The 25,243-nt window shown below is 66.4% G+C and overlaps 2 protein-coding genes across 6 annotated transcripts; one reads left to right on the top strand and one right to left on the bottom strand.

The window, feature by feature from the left end:
- Positions 1-236: 236 nt before the first annotated feature.
- On the top strand, positions 237-13,525 carry AGPAT2 (1-acylglycerol-3-phosphate O-acyltransferase 2). Of its 2 annotated transcripts, XM_089914021.1 has the most exons (7): positions 237-544; positions 9,176-9,309; positions 9,737-9,912; positions 10,159-10,254; positions 11,621-11,707; positions 11,940-12,012; positions 12,815-13,525. In XM_089914021.1, exons 1-7 carry the CDS (start codon positions 363-365, stop codon positions 12,988-12,990), a joined length of 924 nt encoding a protein of 307 aa, XP_089770147.1. In that variant the 5' UTR covers positions 237-362; the 3' UTR covers positions 12,991-13,525. The 2 variants fall into 2 exon arrangements, with proteins under 2 accessions (XP_089770147.1, XP_022433863.1); XM_022578155.3 differs by lacking the exon at positions 11,621-11,707 and having other exon boundaries at positions 244-544.
- Positions 13,526-13,975: 450 nt separating this feature from the next.
- Positions 13,976-23,618, bottom strand: EGFL7 (EGF like domain multiple 7). 4 transcript variants are annotated; one of them, XM_022578156.3, is made up of 9 exons: positions 21,893-21,982; positions 17,906-18,027; positions 17,544-17,660; positions 16,524-16,639; positions 16,217-16,312; positions 15,919-16,083; positions 15,270-15,334; positions 14,549-14,711; positions 14,204-14,342 (listed from the first exon to the last, which is right to left on the bottom strand). In XM_022578156.3, the coding sequence occupies exons 2-9, from the start codon at positions 17,983-17,985 to the stop codon at positions 14,320-14,322; spliced, it is 825 nt and encodes a 274-aa protein (XP_022433864.1). In that variant the 5' UTR covers positions 17,986-18,027; positions 21,893-21,982; the 3' UTR covers positions 14,204-14,319. The 4 variants fall into 4 exon arrangements, with proteins under 4 accessions (XP_089770144.1, XP_089770145.1, XP_022433864.1 ...); XM_089914018.1 differs by lacking the exon at positions 14,549-14,711 and having other exon boundaries at positions 13,976-14,342; XM_089914019.1 differs by lacking the exons at positions 14,549-14,711; positions 17,544-17,660 and having other exon boundaries at positions 13,976-14,342.
- Between the last annotated feature and the right edge of the window lie 1,625 nt (positions 23,619-25,243).

Genomic DNA, 25,243 nt, shown 5'->3' with positions numbered 1-25,243 from the left:
GGGGGGAAGGCGGCCCGGCGGTGGGGACCTGCGCGGTGCCACGGCCCAGGCGACCCGCTGCGGGGATGCGGGGGCTGGGGAGGGCGCAGGGCCAGAGGCCGGAGGCCTGGCGGCAGGGCACGGGCAGTGTCGCGAGCGGAGCGGGGCGGGGCGGGGGCGGTGCCGGGCCGGTGGCCGAGCGGCGGGTGTGGACGTCGCGGGCGGGGCGCACCTAGCCTCTTCCTCGCTCGAACTACGCTCGCCACCCCGGCCGCCCCGCCCCGCCGCCCTCGCAATAAGGGGCGCGGGCGGGTCAGGGCGAGGAGGAGGGTCGGCCGCCGCCAGCACGCGGCCAGAGCGCCGTCGGGGCTCGGGGCGCGGCCATGGAGCTGTGGCCGTGGCTGACCGCGGCGCTGCTGCTGCTGGTGCTGCTGCTGCAGCTGAGCCGCTCCGCCAGGTTCTACGCCAAGATCGGCCTGTACTGCGTGCTCTGCTTCACGGTGGCCGCGGTGGCCGCGGTCGTCTGCCTGCTGCGCCACGGCGGCCGGACGGTGGAGAACATGAGGCAAGGGGGCCGGGCGGGGCGGGGAGAGACACCGAGGCGGGGGCAGCGCCGCGCGGCCGCCCGCTTCCGCTTCCCTAACTTTCCCGTGTCCTTTCCCTCCTTCCTGCCCTGCCCGCGCCTCTCCCGGGCTCTCGGACCGGCCGAGGGGAGAGAGCGGGTCGGAGAGCGCGGCTGGGGAGGCGGCCGAGGGTGGGCCGAGGGTGGGCCGGGGTCCCCGGAGCCGGCGTCACAGTGTCCCCGCGCCCTGGCCCCGGGGCCCCGGCCAGGGGCAGGCACGGAGGGATTTAAACAGGTCTCGCCCTCGGCGCCGCGCGGGGAGTGCGGGGTGCGGGCGGCCCCGAGAGGAATGGGGCCGGGCCAAGCGGGCAGAGGCTTGGTCCTGCTTCCCCGCGGGGAGGGTGGGCCGCCCGCCGTGCACCGCCCCGCCCGGACCCGCCTCCGCTCAGGGCCTGGGGCGTCCCTCGTCTTCTCTCCGCCACCCCCTCGCGCCCACCTGCCGCGGGCGACGAGCGCACTTGTGCTCCGGCACCAGGCCGGTTCCCCTTCCCTTTCCTTCCGCTTAGGAAGGTGTGGTGGCTCCGCGGGGGAGGGTGGGCGCGGAGTCCTTGGGGTCCAGCTTCTGGGCGGGAAGAACGGGTGGTGGCTGGGACGCCCCCCCCAGAGTTGGGGAGCTTGGAGTTGCTGGGGTGAGGGGTCAGGCTGGGCTGACCAGAAGAGTCGGGGGGCCTCTCTTGGGTCAGAGGCTGGACTGGTCACGGTGGCCTGAGCGGGGGCTCCTTGCCCTTTCTCCCAGTTACCAACTGGGAGGGTCTGTTGTTGACGTTCCTCACTGGCTTTTGCAATGATGACCCTTGGCTGTGGCCTGGTGTGGGCATACTGTGGTCCCCGAGGCCCTTGCCACCCACATGCGCACAGGGCAGTGGGTGAGGGTTCCTGGCTTTCTGCCGTCCGTCCCTGTCCTTGTTCATCTGGGCGGGCTGATCCTTCCGGGACTGGCCCACACTCAGTGGGTCCTCCGGGCCCTGTTTTCAGGAGTTCGTGGCTCCTGTGGCACCAGGAGTGGAGTGTGGCCTAAGAGTGGGGAGCCTGGTGGCTGGGCCATGGGTCTCTAGCTCCCCCCCCAGTGGCCCAGGCCAGCGTCCCAGGGAGCCCAGACCCCAGGGGCGGCCCACTTGTTGCCCTTCCAGCTGTCTTCTCAAGCAGCCGACCCTCTGGGGTGCGGAGGGCCTGTTTCCAGAAATGGATCTCTGAGGGCCTGGCCTGAGATTGAGGATCCCCTGCAGGCAGTGGGCTCACAGCCAGAGTCTCCATTCAGCACCTGCTGGGGACTGGCCTGGAGGGGCAGGGGGAGGGGGTGGCTGCAGGCAGCAAGGGCTGGTGGGCTCCCTGGAGGGGATGCTGTCCTGGGTTCGGTGGGAAGCGAGGCTGGAGCAGGTTTTCAGCAGGTGACAGGCGTTCCTGGAGGTGGCCCTCCCCCTCCCTGGCTCAGTATTGTCAGGCGGCCTCTTCACAGGCGCTTCCTTGTCTTTCAAAGGCCCAACTCGCTCTTCCAGGCCTGGGCTTCAAAGCTGCTTCCTGGCGTCAGATCAGAAGTCACCAGCTGCCCTTTCTGACGCGGTGGCTGGACGGGCAGGCCAGCCTGACCAGCACTTGGCGCTCCCTCCGGCCCCACCCTGCCCAGCCCGGCCCTCCAGCCTCTGCTGGCCGGCTCCCCTCAGCCCAGAGCCGGGCTTGGCCCCCAGCCTCCCCCAAGATTCCGGCCAACTGGGGCATCGTCTTCACGACCCTGAATGGTGCTGAGGAGGAAGCTTCCTGCTGCCCTTCCCTCCCCAGGGCAGCCCCCGACTCAGGCTCTGCAGAGGGACCAGGCCAGGACATCACAGAGGTGCTGTGTCCTCCCCAGAGAGGGGCGGGCCCGGGGGTCCGGGAGCCCACGGCCTCCTTCCCCTGCACCCCCAGGTCCCACGGGGCGGGTCACAGTGATGACCCCCAAGGCTCCCCAGTGATGGCAAAGAGAGGGGGTAGGGACGGGGTGCCTTGTGAACACGAGTTCCCCAAGGCGTGCATCTGTGGGGGGCTGAGAAATGCAGAGGAAGAGGAGGTGCCCTGTGCCTCTAGGTAGCCAGTCCAGGGACGGGGCCCAGGAGGACGGAAGTGGAGGTTGGGGTGCTGTGTGGACAAGCTTCAGGCCCCACCTGGGACCACTGAGCACCGTGGGTGCCTGGCTGCTCCCCCTCCAGTCCCACCCTAACTTCCGGAAGGACTCTGCCCACCATCCTCGACACTAGCCTCAGCTTCCATCTCCTGAGCGCACACCATGCGCCGCGGATGCCTGAAGCTTGGGGACAGGGTTTGTTACGTGTTGCATTTTACAGACGAGTCTGCAGAGAAGCAACTCAGGCCTCCGAGGCGGGGAGTGGGGAGATGACTGGCAGGGTCCCAGAGCTAGGACATGGGGGGCCCGGGCTGCAGACCCACTGAGAGTGGCTCCAAAGTGCACGCTTTTCATCTTTCCTCTGTCTCCCACGGCATTAGGGGCTGGGGGCAGTGCCATGGCTGCTTTGGGGCTGGAGACCAGGCTCGGGAGAATCCCTGAGTTCCAGGAGGGGCAGCCCCACTCCGCCCGCCCCCTCCCTTTCCCATGTTCCCCGTGGGCAGCCGCCCGTCCCCATGATGGGGCTCTGGGTGGGCACCCAAGGAGGCCTTTGTCATTTAGTTGAGCGTTCTGAGTGTACAGGGCAGTGCTGGGAACTGAGAAGCAGAGGCAGGCTCTGTTCCGACCAGGCTGTGGGCTGAGGCCAGGGACCCCTCCCAGAGTGGCAGGGTCCCGCGTTCAGGGTGAGGCTGGAGTAGCAGGTCCTGTTTCCTTGTCCCAGGGGCACGTGCCCTTATTACACGCATTCGACAGAGAAGAGAGCGAGGCCCAGGGAAGCGGTGTGTGTTAGAATTGGGTTCCCTGCAGGATCAGGAAACCTAACAACAGTGGCCTAACCCGGAGAGTTTACTTTTTCATGCGTCACAGGCGGCCAGGGCGGGCAGCCTGGGGCCACGGAAAGCTGCCGGCTCCTCTGGCCTGTGGCCCCCCCCATTCTCGGGGTCCAGCATGCCACTGTTACGGCAGGACCTCTGGGGACTGAATTGCCCACTTCTGCGTCCATCCTAGTGGCCGGGACCTGGGGGACATAGCTAGGCTGCGGGGTGGGGTGGGGGGCAGGGCAGATGGAGCCCCCCACCTGCGCGAAACATCGAGGACGGGCATCACTGCAGCCAGGGGCGGGGGGCTTGTCGATGCCGGTCAGGGTTTGAACCCAGCGCTGCCAGCCACCGCGTGGCCCTTGGGGGGGGTGCGTGGATGCAGACACAGCGCTGTCGGGGAGCCGCAGCACCTGGGGGCTGGCCTGGGGCCCTGGTCTCGCAGGAAAGTCTGCCCTGGCTTTGCTTGGGGTGGGATAGTGAGGGGCAGAGCCTCCCCTCTGGGTGTACTTCTGCGGGCCCAGGAAGCAGAGCTCCCGAGAGCCCTGGACACTGCTCACGGCCCCACCTCCTTCCAGGCCCCTGGCGTTCAGCCCACTCCCGTGCCCCTCTTAACACCTCTGGGCACCTGAACAGGTTGGAGCCCCCACCTCCTGGCCCCCTCTGTGCTCCAGCTCTCGTGACACTTGGAAAACACTGCCGCTCTGCCAGGTGGCCCTCCCAGGATCTCCTGTCCCCTGAGCAGATCAATGGCTCTGTGTGCTGCCCTCCTGGCAGGGCCGCTCTGAACAAACCCCATCACACCCCTCCCTTTCCGGGGGCAAAGCCCGTGGGGTCTGGCTGAGGTCCGGCGCCTCTCGGCCGAAGCAGCTGCCAGGTCTCCCCAGAGCCACCTAGTCCGAGTCCAGGGTCTGAGGGCAGAGGTCAGCAGGTAGCTCAGACCTGACCTTGAACTGCTTCCCAGCCGCCCGGAGCAGGTGCTGTGGCCGGAGGAGGATCCTCTTGCTTTCATTTACTTTGGGTCCTTCTGTCCTGCCTGTGTCATCGCCGCCGACACAGCTGCTGTTTGCGGAGGGCTCCCAGGGTCCCGCAGGTGTCACGGGTGTTCCAGCTTCATCTCGCTCAATCCCTCCACACCCTTCCCCTTTCACGAGTGGAAATGGAAGTTTAGGGAGGTCAAGTCCATTGCCCAAGGTCACAGCTGGTGAGAGGGAGTCAGGGTCTGTCTGACCCTGAGCTTGGGCCGGGCTCAGGTGTCCTTGGGCGAGCACAGGTGGTCCAGGGGGACTGGCTGCCAGGAGTTCGGCCTCAGGCCCCCCAAAATCTGCAGCATTTATGATGCTCACTTCTAGGCTGGCGGCCCCGGTCAGGGTTAAGTGGAGGGCTTCTGAGAAAGACCCAGGAAGGGCCAGGAAGTCCCCTCTGCTTAAGGGGATGGCTGCCCCTGTGGGCACTTGGAAAGAACCTGTCCTGGGGGCCACCTGCCTTGCTATGGAAAGCTGGCACCAATCACCTATCTGGCAGCTGTCCGCAGTGCTTCTGGAACCTTGTGCCATGCACTCAGCCCAGCCCTGGGCCACCTGGGCTTCAGGCAACCTTAGCTCCACCCCCAGGGGAGGCAGGACATGGAGTTCAGGGCTGGAGGGTGTGGGACAGGCACGTCCCTGGCCTGCACCCGTGACCCCTGCTCTGCTCCCCGTAGGGGAGAGGAGGGAGCAGCTCCCAGACTCCGCGGCCGAGGGCTGGGGCGCTGGGGTCAGCTGGGTGTTGGGGCACAGGAGGTGTTGGCGCTCAGGGTGAGGCCTGGGCTGGGCAGGCAGGGCAGCCTGGGTAGGGTGGCTGCTTTGAGCTTCCTGCTGGGAGAGGATGACAGAGCCACTTGCAGCCCTGCTTGGGGTGGGGTGGGGGCCATAGAGCCCCCCAGGGGAGGAGGGGGAGCCCTCAAAAGGAGCTCGAGACTCCACCTGACAACCCTGCAGCCGTCACCCCACCTCCAGCAGGCCCTCTGCTTGACATTTTTCACACATTTTTCAAAAGTCAGGTTTAGAGGTGGGCTCGGCCCATCCTGGCCTCCCTGCTGTGTGACTTTGGGCAAGTCACTTAACTCTGCTGAGCCTGGACTCCCTCACCTGGGTGTAATGAGCGTACGACCTTGTGGGGTTATTGTCTGACCGAAACCGGACAGTTAACGTCTGTCTAGGTGCAGGCGTGGCATGTAGCGTTCAGGAGATGCTGGGCGTGGCTGTGGGGCGTCTGTCCCTGTGGTTAGGAGCGTGCTGCACTCCAGGCAACGACAGACCGGCTCTCCCTGTCTGGGCACTGGAGGGGCCTCTGCAAAGCTCCGTCTGCTTCCTTCTTCTTCAAGGAAGCACTATTAAAATGATAACAGAGGGCTTCCCTGGTGGCCCAGTGGTTGAGAGTCTGCCTGCCGATGCAGGGGACACGGGTTCGTGCCCCGGTCCGGGAAGATCCCACAGGCCGCGGAGCGGCTTGGCCCGTGAGCCGTGGCCGCTGAGCCTGCGCGTCCGGAGCCTGTGCTCCGCAACGGGTGAGGCCACAACAGTGAGAGGCCCGCGTACCGCAAAAAAAAAAAAAGATAATAGATACTTTCTCACCACTTTTACAGAAAACCTTGGAAATATGGGACATTAGGAGAAGGAAAAGTGGGCACCCACGTGCACGCCGCCTGCAGGGAGTGACCGGTCCCCTCCCCTTGAGGAACATCGGTTGCCTCTTTCCTCTCCCGAGATGCCCCTTTCTTTCCCAGCTTCCTATACTCACCCCGCGGCTGTATCTTTTAGTTTGTCTGAGAGCAATTATTTGTAAATGTGTGGAGAGTTGCCATGGGCGCCTCCGTCTCCCACAGCATGTGGGGCAGCCCTGGGCCTGTCGGTCCGTCCTGGAGCCTTTGGTGCGGGGGCTCTGCCTTGGCCTGGGCTCCCAGCCGGAGTGGGAGAGGCGGGAGACAAGCAGCAGAGCAGCTGCAGAGGGCCCCTGCTCAGCTGAGTCTTATACGCAGCATCTTCCATAGTTCAAACAAAGCAAAACACCTACCCATATACAACCGATCCCTTAAATTAGATACAGAAAGAAAATATAGAAAAGCTCTGGAGACGGATGGTTGGGGACGGCTGCGTAGCAGCGTTAAGGTACCTGCGCCACTGAACCGGACGCTTATAAATGGCTTAAAATGATACATTTGATGTGTACTTCACCCCAATTTTTAAAAAAGAAGAAAAATGGAACCAGCAGATGCCACTACCAGAGAGAAACGCCGTCCTTTCCAGATGTGGCCTGGGAGGGAAAGGCAAGCGATATGTAGTTATTAGGAGTCAAGGGAACAGGCCTGGCAGCAGATAAATACAGATGTTTGCTGCTTTCCTCTACCACAGCCCTGTTTATTTTACCTCTCCCCACGGGGCACGTGGAGGTGTTTTCGGATTTCCCTAATTCAGACCGCGCCTATGCCTGCCTCACACCTGCTTTAGGACCCATTGCCGGAAGAGGATTGCAAGCTCAAAGGGAGTAGGTCTGTTAAGGGCTTTTGCCACGTGCTGCTAAGCTGCCCTCCAGAAACCTCTGTGGCCTCTGACTTCTGCCAGCAGCCTTCGGGCCATTTCCTAACACCAGGCCAACACCTCCCGTTACCAGGCTTTCGTCTGCCAATCTGAAGGAGGAAGACGGGGTTTCTTGTTTCAATCTGCAGTTCTTTGACTGCCAGTGAAATCGCGTTTTCCCCGTGTTTATTGGACACACGTGCCCTCTCCCTGTGCCCTTCAACCCTCGAGGTGACCCGAGAAGCTGTGTTTTGCAGCTGAGCTGCCCGAGGCTCCCCAGCTGAGACAGCCAGTCAGTTCTCCAGAGAGTGTCCAGCCTGGCAACCCCTGAGCCGGATGGGGACAAACAGGAAGGTCTGGCTCGAGCTGGCCGAGGCTTACAAAGCTGAGGAAGAAGCCCTGGCTTCCAGATCCGGGGAAGGCTGGCCGGTCTGACTGTGAGAGCAGCCCAGGCTCAGCTGCTTCCTGGAGCCTCAATTTCCCCATCCGCACCACGCGGTAACATGGGGAGCTAGGCTTTGTGAGCTGGATACGAGTCTGCCTTTCAGAAGCAAAGAGGCAAATCCGACAGGGTCCACTCGTGAGGGCCTAGAGGAGACAGACCCATAGAGACGGAAAGGGGACGGCGGGGCCCGGGGCTGGGGGAGTGAGCGTTTAATGGGGACAGAGTGTCAGTCTGGGAAGATGGAAGAGTCCCAGATAAGGGGGCGCTTGCACGGCAATGTGAGTACACTTAACGCCACTCAGCTTAAAACGAGTTGAGATGGTAAATTTTATGTTGTGTGTATTTTGCCACAGTTTTAAAGGCCTGAGTGTGGCTTTGGGTCAAGGGCCCAGCTCGGAGCCTCTGCTCTATTGAGGGCCAGCTCTGAGCCCAGGCCCTTCCGGATAAAGTGGGAAATCCCTCCCTTCCGGCCAGGACTGTGGGGAGATCAAATGACCCTGGTGTGTGCGTGCGCGCACACACATCTTCTGGGAGAAGTGGAACAGTTCTGGGTCAGGAACCCTTGGGTCACTGGGGCCCACCCTCAGCCCCCTGCCACCCACGGATGGGAAGGACCCAGGGGACCTGCCTGAGTTGCAGAGGAGTGACCTCAAGCCTCGGGCTCCGTCACCCCGAGCAGGCTGACCCCTCACGGGCACCTGTCCCTTGCTGAGTGTGTGCAGTGTTCCTGCAGAGCAGGGGGCCGGGGCCACCCTTCTCCCTGCCGGCCAGCCACCTGCAGACACCGGTCCCAGGGGCATGCCCGGTCGTGCCTGCCTGGCGAGCGTGAGAGCTGCTGGGCAGGGCCTCTCAAGGTCACGAGCGCCCAGGGCAGCCTGCTGCTGGGAGCGGGGCCCACACACATCCTGGCTCCACCGCCATCCTCATGTGACCTTGGGTGTGTCTGTGAAAGGCGCTGGGGCGCTGTGCTGTAGGATGCAGGGGAGGAGTGAAAGCCTGGCCGGGCCAGTCTCCCCAGCGGTGGAGACTGGAAGCAGCCTTCAGCTCCTCGACAAGGTCTCCGCTTGGTGCCCATACTTTCTTCCCGGTGTGGCTCTGCCTTGAGGGGACGTTCACTTCCCGTGCGTGGGGGCCCAGCCTCCTCTGCAGGGGCCTCTCCATGTCGGGTGCTTTGGTCGCTGACACGTCTGAGAAGGGAGCCAGCCCGGCCCCGGGGGCTCTCGGCCTTCAGCCCCGTCCAGCTGGGCGTGCCACCCCCCCCCCCCCCGCCTTGTGGTGACGAGCAGGGGTGTGGGGTGAGGGCTGGGTGGCAGGTGCGGGCCTGGGAACGCAGACGTGGAAGGAGGCGCCCTCCCCACTGCCGGGCGTCCAGGCCCCCAAGGCCTTGCTCCTGTGTGACCCAACCCTCGCTGGCTGGGGTAGCAGGGGGGCAGGGAGGCACTCGCCATCTCGTTGAGGGGTTGAGGGACAGGGCCTGAAGGTTCTCTGAGGGGAAGGCGAGCTCAGGGTCAGCGGCCAGCCTGCCAGGGCGGGCGTGGGCGTCCCCGTGCTGCGTCTGTCTCTGGTCGTGCACTGGGGCGGCCCTGCCTAGGTCTGCAGGCGGAGCCTGAGTTCCGTGGCGGCCTCGCTCGCTCACGGCCGGCCCGTCCCCCGCAGCATCATCAGTTGGCCCATCCGGCGCTTCAAGTACTTGTACGGCCTCCGCTTCGAGGTCAAGGGCGGCCAGGAGCTGGAGGTGGACCGCCCCTGTGTCATCATTTCCAACCACCAGAGCATCCTGGACATGATGGGTAGGCCGGCTGCGGAGGGTTTGGCGGGAGGGCCGGCCCTTCCCAGTTGCCTGGGGGGAGGGGGAGGAGGGGGCGTGCTGCTTCAGTTGGCGGAGGCTGGGCCCCGAAGAGCTGGCAGGTGAGGGGCAGGTGCGGACCGCGGACCTGTGCCCCCCCCTCCAGACACAGGCCTCCAGCTGGTAACAGGAGACAGGGCTTCCTATGCCCGGCGCCGGGCACGGGAGCCCTGCTTCAGCACCTTCCCTCTGCAGGGGAAACTGAGGCTGAGGCCAGGTGATGCCCAGGTAGCCAGTGGGAAGGCGTGACTGGGCCCAGGCCTCTTGGTGGCCAAGGCCGAGGGCCAGCTCGCTCCTCCTCGGGGCGGTGGCCACCTGGCTCTGAGGCTGTGCTCTGTCTCTGTCTCCCCCGCCCCCCGACCTGGGCTCAGGCCTCATGGAGGTCCTCCCCGATCGCTGCGTGCAGATTGCCAAGCGCGAGCTGCTCTTCCTGGGGCCCGTGGGCCTGATCATGTACCTGGGCGGCGTTCTCTTCATCGACCGGCAGCGCTCCAGGACGGCCATGACCGTGATGTCTGATGTGGGCAAGCGCATGGTCAGGGAGAAGGTGAGCGCCTGGGGCTCGGGGCCTGCTTGGCGGCGTGAACGCTTTTGTGCTGTTGGGACAGCCCGCAAGTGTGACTCCCTTTGGCAGAAGAAAACGCGTCATCGGTGCGTGTCTGTAAACCGCGTACAGAGAAGCCAGGTGCGGTGCCTCGGCTGTCAGTGGTGGTAGCGGTGCTCCCGGCTGAGCGGTGGGGCTCCCTGGGGGCGGGGGGCAGCCCCCGCGACCCGCCTCCTGTCTCTCCAACAGCTCAAAGTGTGGATCTACCCCGAGGGCACGCGGAATGACAGTGGGGATCTGCTGCCTTTCAAGAAAGGTGCCTTCCACCTGGCCATCCAGGCCCAGGTACGCCAGGGCCGCAGCCAGGGGTGGGAAGCGCGTCCAGGTTGGCTTAAGGCTGAAGTTGACCTCCTGGCCAGGCCGAGGCCCCTGGCGCTCCTGGACCACCTCCCGCTGGGCAGGCGGCAGGGCCTCCCCCCACCCAGCGCCTGTCCCTGACCAGCTAAGGAGGGCAGGGCCACTGTGCCCACTTTGAGCGTTAAGGCTGGCACCTGATCCGGCCCAGCGCCAGCTAGAATGATGCTCGTCGCCACCATACCTGTGCCTGGAGCTCCAGCACCCCGCTTCCTAGCTGGCCAGGCGAGGGGCCTGCGGAGGGAGGCTGGGGTTGGCATCAAAGGCGGAGGCAGGAGGCCTGCTGGCTGAGCTGTCTCCGGAAGGCTGTGCCAGGCGCAGGCCCCCAGCACCCCTAGCTGGGCGTGGGCGTGGGCAGTGGCTCGGGGGGAGCGGGGCCCGCGGCGTGAGGCAGGGTCGGGCCGGAGCTGGCGATGGGCCAGGATAGGTGAGCTGGGAGCCCTCCACGGGGCTTGATGTTTTTCTGGTCCTTGACTTCTAGGGATGCAGTTTGTCCTAGAGGTGTCCTGGGGTCTGGGGTGATGGGCTGGAGAGGCTGGGGCACATCCATCCTTCGGGTGGGGTCTCCTGGTAGGTGAGGGGTGCCCTGTCTCACCCTGGCCCTGTGCTGGGGGACTTGTGTAGGGGAAGGCAGCCATCGTCTGGGGTCAGGGGAGGGGGCTTTCATCCTGCCTGATCGGAGTCAGGGGGGCAGCTGGGCAGGGGTTTGCTTTTTCTCCTGTCCTTCACCTGTGACAGGTGGCCTCTAGCACCCCCTGGTGGCCCTGAGCAAGGACGTGAGAGCCCTCCTTCCAGAAGCTGCCAGCTAGTGCCAGGCGGGTGTGGGAGCTGGAGCGTGGGGTGGAGGGGCCCCGAGCCGGCAGTGGGTGCGTGGGGATGGGGGCGTGAGCCTGGGCTCTGCCCAAGCAAGAGGAGGAGGACACCCCCGACACAGGCCTGGGACTGAGGTCACTTCCCTTCGCCGGGGTCGTGGAAGAGGAGACAGGAGATACCGAAGGAGCTTTGGGGGGCCGGGGGCAGCAAGTCTCAGCCAGGAGACCGGACGTCGTTGGCTGTCACCCCTCTCCCCCGCCCCGGGTTGATGACTACCCCCAGGTGCCATTTCCGACATTGGCATCACCATTGGAGTCACCATTGGACCCAACGCTGGTGTCTTCCAGGAATAGCCTGCCCCCTCCCCTGGCTGGAGCTGCCCCATCTTCCCTGGGATGGGGGAGAGGTTGGGAAGGGAGGGGTGGGCAGAAAGACCTCAGTTACCTCCTCTGGCTAAACCGGACAGGGCCCTGGTTAATCTTAGGACCCCGTGAGGAATGCAGATGTGCATCATATGGATACGTGCCAACCCAGAAAGTCTTCCTGGAGAAGGGGATGCTTGAACGAGGATGTACAGGATGTGCACTCTGGGCCCAGGGCGGGAAGGGCGTCCGAGGCCCAGGGGTCAGTGTGTGGAAGCGCCCTGGCGCAGGATGTGGCCACAGGGACTCCTGGCACCAGCCCCAAGGTGGGGGCAGGCTGGCGGCCAGGCAGGCCTCTCCCCAGAGCTCATCCTTGGGGATCAGGCTGGGCTGGGTGAGGGCTCCAGTCCGTCCTCAGGCTGCCACGTCTGCCGTCCCCAGGTGCCCATCATCCCCGTGGTTTACTCCAGCTTCTCCTCCTTCTACAACTACAAGACGAAGCTCTTCACCTCAGGTACCCCAACCTGTGCACTCGCCAGCCCACCTGTTCTCAGTCACTACGACACCCGCGCCCCTAAGAGAGCAGTTCCCGTTTCTGGGCGGTCACTACAGACCCCTGCTACTCAGTGACCGCTTGGGGAAGGACGAAGGGAGGGAGGGAAGGGTCTAGAGTCCCAGCCTTGGGCTGTGGGGAGACCGAGGTGCCCAGAAGGTGGGCACGGTGCCCAAGTTCACACACACAGGCCCGGGCTGTGCACACGGCCCCGGGGGCCTTGAGGTGGCCCCCTCCTGTGCCAGGGTGGGCTTCTGAGCCAGCGCATCCAGGCCTAACTCTCGGGGGCAGCAGCCTCCCGGGCACCCCCATGCCCCCCAGCCGTGGAGCTTGGGACCTCCCCCCGTCCTTCCCTCCAGACCCTGCACAAGGGCACCCGGTGCCCAGGTGGGAAGTGGGGTCCAAGACAGAAGCTGCCTCCGCCCACATCTGAGGCCCCGAGGCCGCCTGAACCACTGTGGAGGGTGGGAGTGGAAGGGAGGGTGGGTACCTTCTGGGGGAGGAAACGTCTGGACCCTGGGTGGTCCTCACGGGGGAGCACACGCTTGTCCACACCCACTGAGAACATGCTTGGGACTCGTGTGTGTGTGACCGTGTCGGTTATTCTCCACTAAAAGCCAACCACCCGGGACCAGGGTGTCTGGGGAAGAGCCCGGCCCGGCCCCTCGGAAGGCTCTGCGGGGGAGGCTGGCGGGCAGCCAAGGAGAGGAGGGGCCCCCCCCGGAGAGCCCCTCAGGCTGCTGACGCCCCCCCACCCCACCAGGAACCATCAAGGTGGAGGTGCTGGACGCCATCCCCACCACTGGCCTCACTGTCGCTGACGTCCCCGAGCTCTTGGACACCTGCCAGCAGGCCATGAGGGCCACCTTCTTCCACGTATCCCAGCTCCCCCGGGAGAATGGGGCCCCTGCAGGGCCCGACGCCCAGGCATCCCAGTAGCCGAGGCCCGGGGCGGGGCAGGACCTGGCTAGACAATGGACAGAGCGACCCCTGCCCACCAGATATCACTGTGTCCCCTCCCACGGCTCCCCCAACTTTCCTCGGGCCCTGGAAGCAAGGGACCCCTTCTGTCACTGGCCTCAGGTCCAGGCCCCTGATGTCCCTGCAAAGGAGAGTCACCTGGAGCCCCCCAAGCTCTGAGGGCAGGGCCTCACCCACCCTTGTGCCTCCGGGGTCTGGTGTGGGAGTGGGCCTGGGCCCCGATGGGCTGACGGGGCGGGGCCGGTCTGCCCAGCCCCCACCCTCCTGCCTGGGCTTGGGGGGCACAGAGGCTGGATCCGGGGTCCCAGCCACAGCCTGCATCAGGCTCTCGGAGAGGCGGGGCTCTGGGGGGCCAGGACGCCTAGTTTTATGCCACCGGGGCCTCAGGGCGGCCAGCAAGCAGTGTCTGTGGCCCCCACCGGCCTTGGGGAGCAAGCCTGCCGAACTGGTACTGCGCTCGTCATTGTTTTTATAAACGAACTCTTGGAAGTGCCTGGTGAGTTGTGGTCACTGGGGGCGGGCAGGGCTGCCCTCGCTCGTCCTCCCTGGGAGGACTGTGGAGCGCCATCCTCCACCCTCGGTGGGGCTCCCTGCCAGGGCCTGGGCCCACGGTCATCCTGTAATACTTTCCTCCACTGGGGGTGGCACTTGGGAAGGAGGCTGAAGATTTGCTCTTAGGCTGCTGGCTAGGGGTGGGGCCAGCTTGTGGGGGGGGTGGGGGGGGAACGGACGGCGGGGGGCGGGGCGGGGCTGTCCCTGTGGCCAGCATCACCTTCACGAAACCACCTGCTCCAGCTCCTTTTGAAGAGGGGGCACCACGACCCTGCCTAGGAGGGCCCAGGGGGCGCGCTGGCAGCCTCCTCCCTCCCAGCACGTGGTGGTCGGCCGGGGGAAGCCCGTCAGGTTCAGAATGTTCCCGCAATCCATCCACGGACACAGCGGCTCAAGTCTCACTTTATTCTGACGATGATCAGGGCTGCCTGGTGAGCAGCACAGGGGCCAGGCCCTGGGCAGGAAGCCCTCGTACCTTCCTCAGCCGTGGGCCCACCAGGCCCCCAGAGCCGGCTGCGGGGGCGCAGCGGTCTGGCCGGGCTCTGCGCACAAGGCCAGAGTGCTGGCTGGGCTGGGGCTGGATTCGCACAGGAGGGCCCGCACTCCCCCCTCCCCACGCGGGACAGGGGGCGCCTTCCTGGTGGGAGAGGTGGCAGGGCAGGGCCCAGGGCAGGGCAGGGTGGGGCTGGTGTCCTCGGACTCTTGGTGGCCAGAGCGGGGGCCTGGGTCGGACTGTCACACCTCCTTCTTGCAAGAACCTGTGGGTGGAAGGGGTGGGGCTGGGGTCAGCAGTCTCCGTTCCCCACCAGCCTCCGGCCCAGCCAGATCTGCCCACTCGGCCTGTGGCTGCCCCTCCCTGCACCCTCTGGCCTCTCTGGGCAGGAGTTGGCCCCAGCCTCGGGGGTCCTAGGCTACCAGAGGGGGACTCTGTGGGTGGGGAGGTCACAGGGACCACGGCACTCACAGGAACCCAGCTGCTCCTCCAGGAAGGAGATCTGCTCGCTCAGAGAGTCAATGCGGTCCAGCTGCCGCAGGGAGTGGGCCAGGAGGCTGCCCGGGTCCGGGAGCCCGTGCTCCAGGGCCCGCGAGGCCAGGTTGTGAAGCGGGGTCAGTACGAGCTGCAGCTTCTGTGGGGCAGGCGGAGGGCCCGGTGGAGAGGGGTCTGTGTGACCCCGGGCCAGCCCCTCACCCTCCCTGTTCCACAAGGATTTAAGGACAATAGGGTGGCCAGCAAGGGCACCGCCAACCCCCAGACTCAGTTCTAGCTGCAGGGCCCTGGACGTCCACCAGAGTGAGCTTCTGCGCCAGGAGACCGGGGCAGGGGGCGGCACAGACGGACGTCACACAGGCCAGCCTGGCCAATGGTCCCTGAGGCCTGGGACCCCTGGTTGGAGGAGCTAGGAGGGGTGGGCAGGGGCTGCTGAGGGGTCTCGGGCCAAGGACCCTGCGGAAAGGCCGCAGGGACACTCTGTCCCTGCAGGGACAAAGGCGGGGGTGGGCTTGGGCCGAGTCCTCGCTCTCTGTGTGGCCCCACCCCCTCCTGTCCGTCCGCTGCCCCTGCCCAGCATGGCGCCCAGGCCAAGGGCACCCTAGGCTGTCAGCAGCGGGGAAGCCTCCCGCCCAGGGCTCCCCTACTGAGCCCTGCCCCCATGCCGAGGCCCCCGGGTACCCCGCCCAGCCCTCACCTGCTCCAGCACGTCCACCCTTGACTGAAGCCTCTGCATTTCCTCCTTCACCTCACTGCCCACTCCTGGGGAGAGCCGGGTGCCGAGTCAGGGGGGCCGGGCTCGCATCCCGACGCGGGGCCTCCAGCCTCTGCTCCAGGTGTGGGGCGCAGCCCCGGGCACCGGGTGCCCGCCCCAGCTGTTGTGGCGAGTCCTCCCCCAACCTTGGGTCCTGGCCGTCCACCAAGGCCATCCTCCTGGTCCGGAAGGTGGCTCTGGGCAGACGCAGCCTCACCCCGCCCGCCCCTCGGTGCTGGGGTCCCCGTCATGCTGAGGGGGTCCGGGCTGAGGTCCATGCCGCACTCTCGCTCTCGGTGCCGGGCTGCCAACGGCGCATTATTACTCACGGTACGAGTTTGAAGTGTCACAGCGCGTACCAAAAGTAATAATGTCCCGTCACCAGCGGAGGGAGGTGCTGTGTCTCCAGGCTGCCCAGGCAGGGACACATGGGCGCCTTCTTCCACTCCGGGCTGAGTTGAGGCCCTCCCCGTGGTCCCCGTGGGAAGCCACCACCCACCCACCCTCCAGTGCGCCCGTCACCCCCACCACCTCGGGCCCTCCCTGCCCACCCCCCAGGCACATCAGCAAGGGGGGCAAGCGGGGAGTTTACCTGTCGCGGGGTTCGGGGCCACCCTGGGGGCCCCTCTCCCGGGCAGGCAGAGTGCCCCGTCCACAGGTGGGCTGTGCCCCTCCCGGCACTGACACCAGTAACTGCCCACCGTATTGACACAGCGCTGGGGACAGCCGCCCCTTCCAGCCCTGCACTCATCCACGTCTGTGGGAAAGGGTTGTCAGGCAGGGGCGCCCACCCTGAGCCCCCTCGAGACCCACCCATCGGTGGGCTACCCAGGACACACAGGAGGTGCCCGGAGGCCCCCTCCCCTCTGGGAGGGTGGAACCAGCCTCACCTGTCTGGCAGGTGTCGCCCTGCCATCCTGCAGGGCAGTGACAGCGGCCGGGCTGGACACAGCTCCCTCCATTCTGGCATGGTGGCTGGCATATTGCTGTGGGTGGGTGGGGAGGCCTGTCACCAACTCAGGAGGGTCCCCAGGGCCCCGCAGGGGTGGCAGCCAAGGAAGGGGTGCCGTGCCGGAGATGCTTATTCAGGTTTTGAGAGACAAGCAGCTGGTGCTTGGCCCCGGGTCTGGAGTGCGGGATGGACCGCTCCCTCGCTGGGTTCTACTTTAACTGATCCCAGGCACTAGGGGCCCGTACCTGCTCCACAGGACCCGGGCAGCCCGCTGGTCCTCTTCCAGCCGGGGCAGCAGGCATAGCGAGGCCGGGCGGGGGCCGGCCCAGGGCTGCGGCGGTAGGCAGTCCTGTAGAGGGTCCTGCGGGATGGGTGCGGGCAGCTCAGAGGGGCCCGGCCCTCACGGGGGGGGCCTCAGTGGTGCCACCAGGTCTCCTGGGCCCCGGCCAGGGCTTCCCCAGCCGCTGGCCTTCCAGGCTGGCTCCGTCCCCGTGCCCTCCAGAACCACATGAGCCGTCTCCCCCAGCATGGACAAGGTCACCCAGGTGTGCCCCCAGAGGTCCTCTCCCCCAGGGATGGCACCTCAGGGTCACAGCACAGGCCACCTCCCCGGCCCAACCTGCCGTGTTGAGCAGGACCCCGAGGCTTGGGAGGAAGCCTGGCTGAGCCTGGCGTAGAGCAGAGGTGGCACCCTGGGGGAGAGCCTCCTATTCTAGGGGCGGATAGCTAGGCCCTGAGGGGAAGGGGCTTGCCACACCATCTCCCATCCCCGACCAGGGAGGTCTTCAAGAACCTCACAGAAAATAAAATCTTTTAAAGCCACATTCCCACAGCGGAGAACCAGAGATGCACGCCCCTCACACTGGCACAGACTGGGACGTCCTAGGTGTTGGGGGCGGTAGGATCTCCATCTGTGACTGCCGGGGGCTGCCATGGGGAGAGGGGTGCCCACTGGAGCCCCAAGGGCAGGGCCAGGATGAGGCAGGTTTCAGGGAGCCAAACGGGTAGGAGATCGCAGCCGGCAATGCTGGGTGGGGGTGGGGGCGCCCCAGGTGGAGGGCAGCGGGCAGGGCGGGCGCGCCGTCTCAGGTGAGGGTGGGGAGGCGCGCAGGTGCCCCGTAGCAGTTGATACTTCAGGCCGCAGCGGTGACTTGCTGAGTCGTTCACTGCTCTGGGCCTCAGTTTCCCTTCTGGGGCGCACTGCCCTCCCAGCCCCAGGGCTTGTGCGTGGCAGATGGGGCCCTGCGGCAGCAGGCGGCGCTCACCGATAGGTGCTGCAGGCTCGGTACCCATCGCAGGTGGTGAGGAAGGGCTGGTACACACGCTGCACAAAGGACTCGGACACGGGGCCCCTGGGAGCCCCGATGACACACACCCTGCGGCTATGGGGTGATGGGGGCCAGAAAGTCAGTGGGGGGGCTCCCAGGGCTGTGACCCAGCCCCAGAACCCAAGGGAGCCGGAAAGTGGGGAAGGGGTTTCCCAGTGTCACCATGGGAAAGACCGTCGGCAGGAGCCACAGGGAAGCCTCGGCTCCGCAAACACCGGGGGCTGCCCTGGGGAGGGGCCGAGGGCTCCCCGCCGTACACCCCCACCTCCCGAGCACCCAGAGCCCGAGCCCTGGCTCACCCAGGCCGGTAGACATGCTCGGTGCCACCCGCCGCCAGCACCAGGAACCAGAGCAGAAGCAGCTCCTGGGAGCCCCACATGGCCTGTTTTTCCGGATGGAACGGCCTTCTCCTCAGGATGGCCTGAAGCGCAAAGCACAACCCTGGAAGTCCCTCTGCAGATCCCGCCTCGAGCCCGTGCCCCTCGTGGAGACCGTCCTCTTGGCTCCGTGACACCTGCCCAGCTCACCCACTTTGTTGGGACCTCTCACCGCAGCGGCAGAGCCTCCACGGGCGGTGTCAGCTCTCCCCATCCCCATCCCACCTGGACAGGGAGGCCAGCCCCTCACCAGCCACATACAGCCCGCCCAGGGGCCACAGAAGGGCCACGACATCCGGGGTCTGGGAACAGAAGCTGAAGCCCTCGCCTGGGGAGAGAGACACCTGGGCAACGCTGGGCTTGGTCAAGTTCACTGGGGAAGGTAGGGGCCCAGGGCCGGCATGTGGACTACGTCTCCGTCCCCTGGCTGGGTTGGTGCCCTTCCCACAGGGCAGGGTTTGTACTCCCCGCCTCAGTCTGCAATTGGGGTGTTAGTGGCGGGGCGGAACCCCCCCCAGCTGGCTGTGCCCTTGTGGCCTTCGGTGACCTCACGTGCCAGCCGGGGAGCCAGCCGTGGTGGCTTGGGGGTCCACTGGGGTGCAGGTGCCCAGCAGGCAGGGGCCACTATGGTCCTCCTCAGGGTGGGTCCGGGGCCTGCACTTAAGAGGGGGTCACTCCCCTGCCGGGGACTAAACCGCTAGCGCAGACAGCCTCCAGGGCTCCCAAGACGGTGGCCCTACTAGGCACCCAGATGGTGGGGGGACTGGAGCAGCCCCCCCACACGCCAGTGGAGCCGATCACCGTTCCTGCCCTGGCTGTGGATGGGAGCCGGGGAGGCCCAGAGAGGGATTCCCAGGAGCCCCCAGCCAGGAACTGATGGTCTGCGGCAAGCCAAGGGGACGGGGGCGGGGCTGCTATCTGTGTGCACAGCCAAGGGTCTGGGGAGCTGGGAGCTCTCTGCTCCCATGCTCCGGGCGCCCCATCTGAGGTTTCCCCCAGGTGGGCTGAGCCTGGCCCTGCAGGCCCCCCCACCGCCACCCGTGCGAAGGAAAGGGCACAGGAAGGAGACGAACTGGTATGTGTGGTGGGGGCGGGGAGCAGAGGCTGGGCACAGTCACCTTCCTCTCTGGGACTCTGGGACTCACTTTCCTCAAAGACACCACTAGGGTCTTGGAGGCCCCTCCTCTGGCTCCTCTGGTTTATGGTCAGTCCCATAAACCACCATGAGCATTACTGAGCCCCAGATGCCCGCCCAGGCCGACCCAGAGGGAGGCGACGCCACGCCTGGTCCACGCGGGGGTTCAGCTGGGTGTTAGGTCCATGCTCTTCCCACGGCACCACGCGGCCCTGGGCTGGGCAGGAAGGCAGCTGCACGAAGGCTTTCCTGCACCTCCTGTTCTCTGTCACGGGCCTGAGAGGGGAGGGCTGGGTGGCCGAGCAGGCAGAGGCTGCAGCGGGCAGCTGAGGTGTTGCACTTAGTTTTGGGGCGGCGGGGGGGTGCTTCTTAGCTGTTTCTGGGCAGGGACATGTCCTGCCAGTCAGAGTTGGCTCGGAAGATGAACTCTGGGGGTAGCACACTGTTAGACAGCGGGCCTGGTGGCGGTCCAGGCAAGAATTGAAATGGTGGGGACAGGTGGTCCTGCGGAGTGGGCCCTGGGAAGGCAGAGGTGGGCCGGGGGGCTGGCAGGGCTGGGCAGGGGCCTCCGGGGTTCCGCAGACCCTGAGCTCTCCCACACCGGGCACCTGGAGGGCGGTGCATCTCATGCAAATGTAACTGTCCTCCACAAACACCCACCCCAAGCACCTCCCCAACCTATCGGAAGCTGGTTAGAAAGGAAATCGTGCTTTTTAAAAGAAGAGAGTTGATTTTTGAAAGTCACGCTTTTCCCCTAGGCCAGAGGAAGCCGATGGCGCTGACCAGCCTGTGCTGGGCTGGCAGAATCTCATTTCCCTTTGGTGTTACAGCCCTGCTGGGGCGGGGGAGCCAGGGCATGGTGGTCTGTGGTGCCTCCAGAATGATAAGCAATAATGTCCCATCCCCTCTGAGTGTCTGCACGAGCCCTGCCACCACCTTCCCTCCCACCTGCCCCGGGCTGCCGCCTCGCTGCCCCCACCCGGGGAGACAGTCGTTAGAGGGAGGGGCCTGACTCCACCGCAGGGCGATAGCCCTGGGTTCCCCCCTCACCGTGAGGGGTGCTTTGGACGTTTGGATGGGCGGGGGTGGATGCGGAGAGGCGGAGTGAGATTACAAGACTGATTCCCTGGGGGTGCGCCCTCTCCACCGCCCACCCCACGTCTCCCCTTCCCCCTGCACGGCCGGCTCCGTGGGGAGTGGGAGCGAGGGTGGAGTGACACGTCCCCCCGCTCCGCCACCGCAGGGTACCGCTGGCCTGGGCTGCGGGGTCCGGGGCCCGCGAGGCTGAGTCAGGCCCTGGGGGAGCCGCAGGGCCCGGATAGGGGGATGAGGGGCTGCGGCGCCCCACCCCTCCCCCGCCCGGGCCCCCCCACGCGGCCCGGCCCGGGTCACCTGTCACCAGCAGGGGGCGCCCTTTCCCAAGGCCGCTGGGCCCATTCTCCGGACCCAGCCGCGAGATCCGGGGCCGGGCTGGGGTTCGGGTGCCCGCGCGGCAGAGCCCGGCGCTCCCGGCCCGCTCACCTTTGGGCTCCCCGCGGTCGCCCTGCGTCGCCCCCCAGCTCCGCGCGCGGCGAGGCCCCCGCCCCCAGCCCGAACGGCGAACAGACCCCCGCCCGCGACCGTCCCCGCGTCCCCAGCCGGGCGCCCCGCTCCCTCCGCACTCACCGCCCGATCCGGGGCGCGCACGCGCCGCTGTCGCCACCGCGCAGAGGGGCCCCGGCCCCGCCCGCCCGCCAACCCCGGCCCCGCCCCTCCCGGCCCGCCCCCGGCCCGCCCCCACCCTGGGTGGGCTCCGAACCCCCGCCCGCCCCCATTGCGCAGGTTGGGAAACTGAGGCCCCGCGGCGGACGGCGCCCCGGGGGCCGAGCAGTGAGTCAGCTGGAACCGGGTCTCCTGACGCACTACCCGCCTCCGAGTGCTACTGCCCCTCCCAGCCGGCTCCCGAGGACGCAGGGCTGAGCCGGCAGCCAGGTGCCCGGAGGCCGCATGGGGAGCCCGCGCTGGCCGCGGGTAGCTAGCTCTCGACTCCCCTAGGCTGAGCACCGACTCCCGGAGATGGCCATAGCACCCGGGTGGCCAGCTCCCTAGGCACCAGGGGCTGGCTAAAGCTGACCGCTGCCCTGCAGCCACACGTGGGGTGGACGTCAGTGATCCCCAGGCTCATAGCCGGTACTTCCAGAGATCATACAGGTGGGGGCGGGGCTCGGCAGAGCGCCGCCGGGTCCTAGGTGTAACACCGAGCCTCCCTCCCAGCCAGTGTGCCAGGTTAGGGGGCCTGCCAGGCTCCCACCTGGTGCCCCCTTTGTTCAGGACAGTTGGGACCACCCCTGAGTTCTCATCAGGCCTCCAAGGAGTCCCTCAAGTGCATGGTCACCACTGGGGGCTCCTGGGCCAGTCACCTCTCCTCTCCTCTCCAGGCTCCCTCTCCACATTTGCAACATGGGCTAAAGAAGCCCCATGTGGTGGAGTGGCCAGCAGTGCCCACAGAGACAGCAGCCGGCACAGCTGGAGCCAGGTGCCCCAGCCCCTCCTCCCCTGGGGAGCTCTCACGTCTGCACCAGCGTGTCACAGCCGTTAGTGCGCGTGACACCCTGGGCCTGCGCCTCTCGGCACTTTCTGCCCTGGAACTGGAGCCCAGGCCCTGTTCGCCTAAGTGCGCGCGCGCACGCGCGTGTGTGTGTGTGTGTGTGTGTGTGTGTGTGCACGCGTGTAAACCGTGCCCAGGCCCAGCCAGGCCCCCTGCTGCTGCCCAGAGCATCACCTGTGGCACTCACCTGGAGAAGCAGTCTCCCTCATGCCCCGGACACTGGTGGCAGCTGCTCTTCTGAGCGGTGGGGGCTGCCCTTTCCTCTCCTGTGCCGGGGTCTGCGGATTAGAGACACGGTGTGGGTTAGCGCACAGCCTTGGTCACCGTGACATCCAGGGGCTGGGGAGGGGGATGGGGCCAGCCTCCATGTGGCTGTGGGAGCTTGGCCTGCACTTGGCCTACAGACCCCCACCCCTCTGATGGCCAGAGACGAACGGGCCTCTCAGGCCTGCCCACACCCTGTTGCCCGGGGGTCCTGAATCCCGGGATGGAAAGCTCTGCAAAGCCCAGGGTGCTGGGAGGGCATCCTGCAGGTTCATGGGGAGGGGGGCCTTCAGCTCGGGGGGCATCCGGATCAGGCCTACTTTGGTGCACAGGAGGTAAAGGAAGGGAGGGGACACAGGAGGCTGGACAGGAGCCCCTTCCTGGACCAGGGGCCCCTGGAAGCCCCTGGAAGATGACCTGAGGGTGGCTGGGGTGGCGGGGTCTGGGGATGCCTGTGACTGTGAAGTGGGGGGTGGTCCCTGGCGTGGTGTCTCTCCCCCCACCCCCAACCCAAGCAGGCAGCCCCACGCAGTAGACAGTTAAGGGCCAGGCCCAGGGGGACTGGAGGGAGAGTTGCCCTGCCCTGTTCCCTGCCCCCATCCAGTCCCTGAAGCTGGTCACTTGACCCTTTGACCTCAGGCCTGGGCAGAAAGGGGCCTGGCGAGCTGCGTGGCTGGTCCTTGCTCCGCTGCTAAGCTGGGCGGACCGTCAGCACCTGCTTTCTCATCTGGAAAGTGGGTGTTTGTCACACAGACTGCTGGGGTGGACGTGACAAGACTGTCAGAGGCCAGGAAGGGCCCTGCCGCTCGGGGACCTGGGCTGCTCTGGGTGGGGGGCTCCCCTAGGCTGCAAGGGGACCCAAGAGAGCGCCCACATTGCGCCGCACCAAGCTGTCCCTCTGCCCGCCCCCAGCCAGCGCAGCAGAAGAGGGGGGCTCCTCCTGGGGCTGTGCTCAGTGCCCCCCACTTGCATGGCTCCTCCTGGCTCTAGATTTGGCTTTGGGGTTCACACCCCTCACCGGCGCCCCTCCCCGACACCCTTGGGGTGCTCTCCCACCCTTGGGGGATGATGCCCTCGGGACACGCAGGTCACAGAGAAGAGGGGCCAGCTGAGGTGGCCTTACTGCCAACCCCGGGGGCTTCCCTGGGAAATCAGGGTGGGCTCGGGAGGGCGTGCGAGGCGCAGGGAGGCCGCCGCACTGGCTTCTCGTCCAGGGGCCACAGCGGCTGCCGGGCTGCCCGGCGCAAGCGTCAGTGTCGGGCAGGCCAGACTGGCATCCAGACTGCGCCACCCCCAGTGGGTGCCCTTGGCCAAGGTGAGGATGGCACCGATGGGGGCATGATGCGGTGGTCCCAGCTAGCGGAGCGCAGACCCTCGGAGCTCAGCCCGCAGGTGCCCGCAGAGGGGCGCTCGCCCTGCTCTCCCCCCTCCCTGCCCTCCAAGGCCGCTCCTGCCCTACCTGGTGCCGCCCCCGGGGCTGGCTCAGCCATGGCCACCACTGCTGCCCCCTCAGGCCAGGGTTGGGCCCTACCCCTCGCCGGCCGCCTTGAGGCAACTCCCGAGGCCGCCTGCCTGTCCTGTCGGCTGGAGCCTCCGTCTTGGCCATGGGGACGGTGGACTCGGGGCAGGGAGGCTCCTCCCGGAGCGAGGAAGGGCGGCTTTTTATGCTCCGTCCCCGTGTAAATCGGGGTTGGGATGGGCCCTTCCCAGCCGGACTTCCTGTGTGTGCTGTCCGCTGATAACGGGGATCTGTCAGTGAACAAACAGGAGGCCGAGGGGCAGTGGGGGGCCGCCGAGGGAGGGGCCGGGCCCAGCGGCGGGGGCAGGGGTGGGGGAGCTCTCCCCGGGGACCAGACTCTAATCCTGAAGCAGCCAGAGACGGTGCTTGGGCCCAGCTGCAGCCTGGCTGGTGACCCTGGGGCCCAGCTGGGCCCAGTGTGTGACAGAGGACATGGCTGGCACACAGGGCCCTCCCAGGGCCGTGGGTCCACCAAGCTGGTGGGACCACATTAGTGCGGCTCCATGGAGGGGGCCGTTCTTCCTGTGACCCCCAGGGCGTGCACCTGCACCCCCGGATGTGTGTGCCAGGGCCCGGGGGTGGGAGCGGCCAGAAGAGAGCTGGGGATGGGGCAGGAGGCTGGGTGGGCTGAGAACAGCCCGCTCTGTGAGTCCCTGGGGCCTACAGTGGCCATGGTGGGGGGTGACGGAGAGAGGCAGACGTCAGCTCAGAGGCTCAGGACTTCTCTAGGAATGGGGCGGTGCGCCCCCTACTCCTGGGCGTGTGCAAGCATGGGCGAAAGCCCCCAGTCCTACTTCCAGGCCCCTCTTCAGAGGAGGGCAAAGCGCGTTCCCAGGCCCCCTCTCCTCCCTTGGCTTCCAGAGGCTGAGGGGGGCATTGCGGGAGGGATGCAGGAGCCTCTAGGTGGCCAAAGGGGGTGCTCCTTCAGACCCTCCAGGTGGTCCAGCCCCCCAGCTCAGACCCGCAATTTCCTCATTTAGGCGGTGCTGGGGACCCGCAGGCCGAGCACCTGTTGCTGCGATGCTAGCTGGCTGGGTGCCCAAAGGAACTGGGCAGCTACTGAGGACACACCTGGCTGAGGGCTCTGAGTGAGCAGCGCCCCCCAAACCCCATTGTCCTCGGGTCCGAGCCCTGCTCCGGGGTCAGCACTCGCCCACCCACAGGTGGGACCCTCTCCGACTCTCTGGCCTTGAGCATCTCCGCTCAGCCCTACCTCCCTCCGGCCCCACCCAAATGGATTTTCCGGCCAAGAGGGAGGCCGGAGCAGCTTGGGAAATTCCACCCCCAACCCCCCACGCCCCCGAATGCCTCCGAGAGCAGGAGGGAAGTCTGCCCACCCTTCTGGCGGGTCTCAGTGGTCAGCAGGGACTGCTCCCTTCCCCGGCCCCATAGGAGGGTCTCTTGCAGGCATGAGGCTGGGGTCAGCCAGGGCCTTCTCTTCTCCGGGCCTCAGTTTCCCCATCTATCCCATGGGGCCAAGAGAGCTGCCAGCGAGTGAGGTGGCGGTGACGGCTGACAAGGTTCCGAGCCGTCAAGTGTTGCTGGTTTGAGCGCAAGGAGGTCTGGGGGCGCTCATCCCCCATCTCTTCCCCTCCAACCCACGTGGCCCACTCTCGGCCCCATGGCTCTCCCACCCGAGGGCACATCTGTCCAGAAGGGTTAGCGTTCCCAAACCATACACTGAGTACGTCCTGTTGAGTGTACTTTCGAGAGTGTAGGGGCCAAGTTGGGCTTTGCTCCCACCAAGGAGGTGAC

This window comes from Delphinapterus leucas, chromosome 6 (assembly GCF_059928025.1).
Source record: "Delphinapterus leucas isolate spDelLeu-1000000601 "Yukka" chromosome 6, BTC_Dleu_Yukka2, whole genome shotgun sequence".
Classification (NCBI taxonomy): domain Eukaryota; kingdom Metazoa; phylum Chordata; class Mammalia; order Artiodactyla; family Monodontidae; genus Delphinapterus; species Delphinapterus leucas.
Note: the sequence above shows the minus strand (reverse complement) of the source record. Positions and strands in the feature narration are given on the sequence as shown.